Source organism: Lactuca sativa, chromosome 2 (assembly GCF_002870075.4).
Source record: "Lactuca sativa cultivar Salinas chromosome 2, Lsat_Salinas_v11, whole genome shotgun sequence".
In the NCBI taxonomy this organism is placed as follows: Eukaryota; Viridiplantae; Streptophyta; class Magnoliopsida; order Asterales; family Asteraceae; genus Lactuca; species Lactuca sativa.
The window spans coordinates 26749251-26751631 of record NC_056624.2 but is presented as its reverse complement, the minus strand read 5'-3'; the positions used below and the strand labels follow the sequence as shown (position 1 = coordinate 26751631).

Sequence of the window (2381 nt, the reverse complement as noted above, 5' to 3'; positions counted from 1 at the left end):
GCAGCTTCCTTTAATCATTCACCTTCAGCACCCGAAGTTTTTTGTCTATTAAGACAAAAGGAAAAGGTTTGATGAGTAACAAAACAAGAAACTATAAAAAAAGATTGTAATCAAATGCAGCACCTTTCTGAACCAGCCAGATCAACAAGATTCATCCTTGCAAATCTATGGTTAGATGTCGAGTCTTTCTCCCACCTACTTTCAATCATACACGTGAAAACACTGTCATTGCTTTGATACCCTTTAAAGTTGCAAGTGCAGAATCTAAAGCATTCACTTTAGGGATATTTCCTTTCTTTAGATTTTTGTATGTGTTAATAAATGGTTCAAGGGTAAGAAAATCTTCCAAAGCAAATGAATCACCATTGACTGCTAAGTTGACCACAGCACTAGCCAATTGGTTCACACTTTGGGTACCAGAAAGTACATTTGCCTGATCGATTTGTGTCTGCAAGAGAAGGGTATTTCCATAAATTACCATAAACAAAAAAGAAAAAAAAGTAACAATGATACAAACCTTGACTTTGTCCCTAGGTTGAGCACTCCCTTTAAGAGATAACTTTCTGGATTTGAGAATGTCTGAAAGCATAATAGCTAACCAACCTTGGGAAATGGGAATGGAAGAAGGCCCATAATCTTCACAGATACGAGAAAGGATTGTGATTGCAGAAGATCTAATAGCATCAGATGAAGTTTCCCTAAATACCCATGGAAGCAGAATGCAAGACCATTTTTGTCCTTCTTCAAGAGACAAACGCATGTCCCCTGAACAAAGTGATTCCAACCCTTTTGCTAATGATTCTTGAACAGACTTATGATTCATAGTCCTTTTAGCAGTCTCCCTCATTAAATGAAGACCTTTTTCCATAACTACCCTTTGAGCACCAGGGCACCTCTCTAGAGATAGTAAAAATGCAGATAAAGCCACACGAGTTAAAGAGATATCATCGGCTTTGCTTGCTTGAGAAACGGTTGTAAGAAGGGTAGAACTCCAATCAGAAACAAAATCATTCATGGGGAGATTTTCGTCTTTTAACAACAATTGAGCTACTAAACTCCCGTGAAATTTCACGGATCTTTCAGGAGCAATCAATGCAGACATGACAGCATGTCCATTGAAGTCGAGTTCTTGGATATGGTGAAGGAATGGAAATAAAACAGAAACCCTAACCAACCTTGGTTGTTGAGATGATGGTGGAGCTTTTCCCTTGACGCAAAACCCTCCATGGTATCAAGCTCAATCTCTGTAGCCCTACGATCTGCCATGTCCAAATCTCTCTAGTCCTCCAGAGAATCGTCCAACCCAACCGACCTTCATAGCCATTTCTATTGATTTCCAACTCGATATCATAAATTATGTTTCGACATGAGAGTGTGGGGAGGTTTCAAAAAGAACAGAGCAGAAGCAACAACGCAAAAGATAACATTAGGTATCGAGGGCTAATCGAGTTTGATTAAAAAGGTTATAAAACTCGTAATAAAGGAAGACAAACCTTTGGAACAAATAAAGAAGTAGAATGTTGATGGTGATTGACCATGGAGTTTCGAGACCTTGACTTTAATGGAGAGAGAGAGAGAGAAGAACGATTGAAAGAAGGTAGAGGAGAGCATGGCGGGGTTTTTAATTTTTTCAGAATTTCATTTCCCCCTTTCCCCCGCTATTAAAGGATGGAACGCGCGTTCCATTAAAAAATATAAAGCGACATCCTTAGACGACGCGCATTTTATTATAGGTGCCCTCCGTGTTTTTTTTAGACACTAATTTAAGGGCGCGCAATAATGCGTGTCTTCTATCCTTAAATTTTTTGAAGAGATGACATTTTTCTAATGTCACTCTCCTTTGCGTAACATAGATCAATGAGCGTCGTATTTTGCGCGTCGTAAAAGGCCTTTTTTCTTGTAGTGGTTGTACACTTCGTGAGTATACTCATGGGTTTTTTAGCAATGTGGCAGAAATTTTGGAAGATGGAATGCTTCAGGTATTCAATCAATAATTGCGGATTATTTTTTAAAAGTAAAATTTGACTTGATATGTTATTATACACAACACAGATCTATTTCAATCATTCCAACTTCATCATATAACAAGGCTTCAGTGGTTTTATTAGCTAATGATTCGATGATGAGTTGGTTCTAAGACATTGTTGCCTGGTGTCAATTTCTTTGTTTTCTGTTCTAATATTATTTTGGTTAACTTCTATGACAAAAAATTATCGACATAGATTATTTTCTATCTGTTCGCTCTTGCCTCCATCCAATATCAATCCACCAACAGTTGGAGAGGTAAGTTAGGGTAAAATGGTAAATAAGTTAACGTTTAGTGGATTTTTTAATCCTTATCTTTGATTTTTTGTATCTTTTGAAGCTTCCTTGTGGGATCT

The 2381-nt window shown here is 37.5% G+C and overlaps 1 protein-coding gene across 1 annotated transcript; it reads right to left on the bottom strand.

Annotated features, from left to right (window-relative positions):
• Positions 1–205: 205 nt before the first annotated feature.
• On the bottom strand, positions 206–1102 carry LOC111917859 (uncharacterized). Its single transcript, XM_023913492.3, has 2 exons — positions 518–1102; positions 206–448 (listed from the first exon to the last, which is right to left on the bottom strand). Exons 1-2 carry the CDS (start codon positions 1100–1102, stop codon positions 206–208), a joined length of 828 nt encoding a protein of 275 aa, XP_023769260.1.
• Between the last annotated feature and the right edge of the window lie 1279 nt (positions 1103–2381).

Bases quoted from the DNA above. Each gene is read 5' to 3' on its own strand.
- LOC111917859 (XM_023913492.3), bottom strand. From the start codon at position 1,102: ATGTCTGCATTGATTGCTCCTGAAAGATCCGTGAAATTTCACGGGAGT. The intron at 449-517 runs GTTTGTATCATT...CTTCTCTTGCAG, and splicing joins AACCTAGGGACAAAGTCAAG to ACACAAATCGATCAGGCAAA.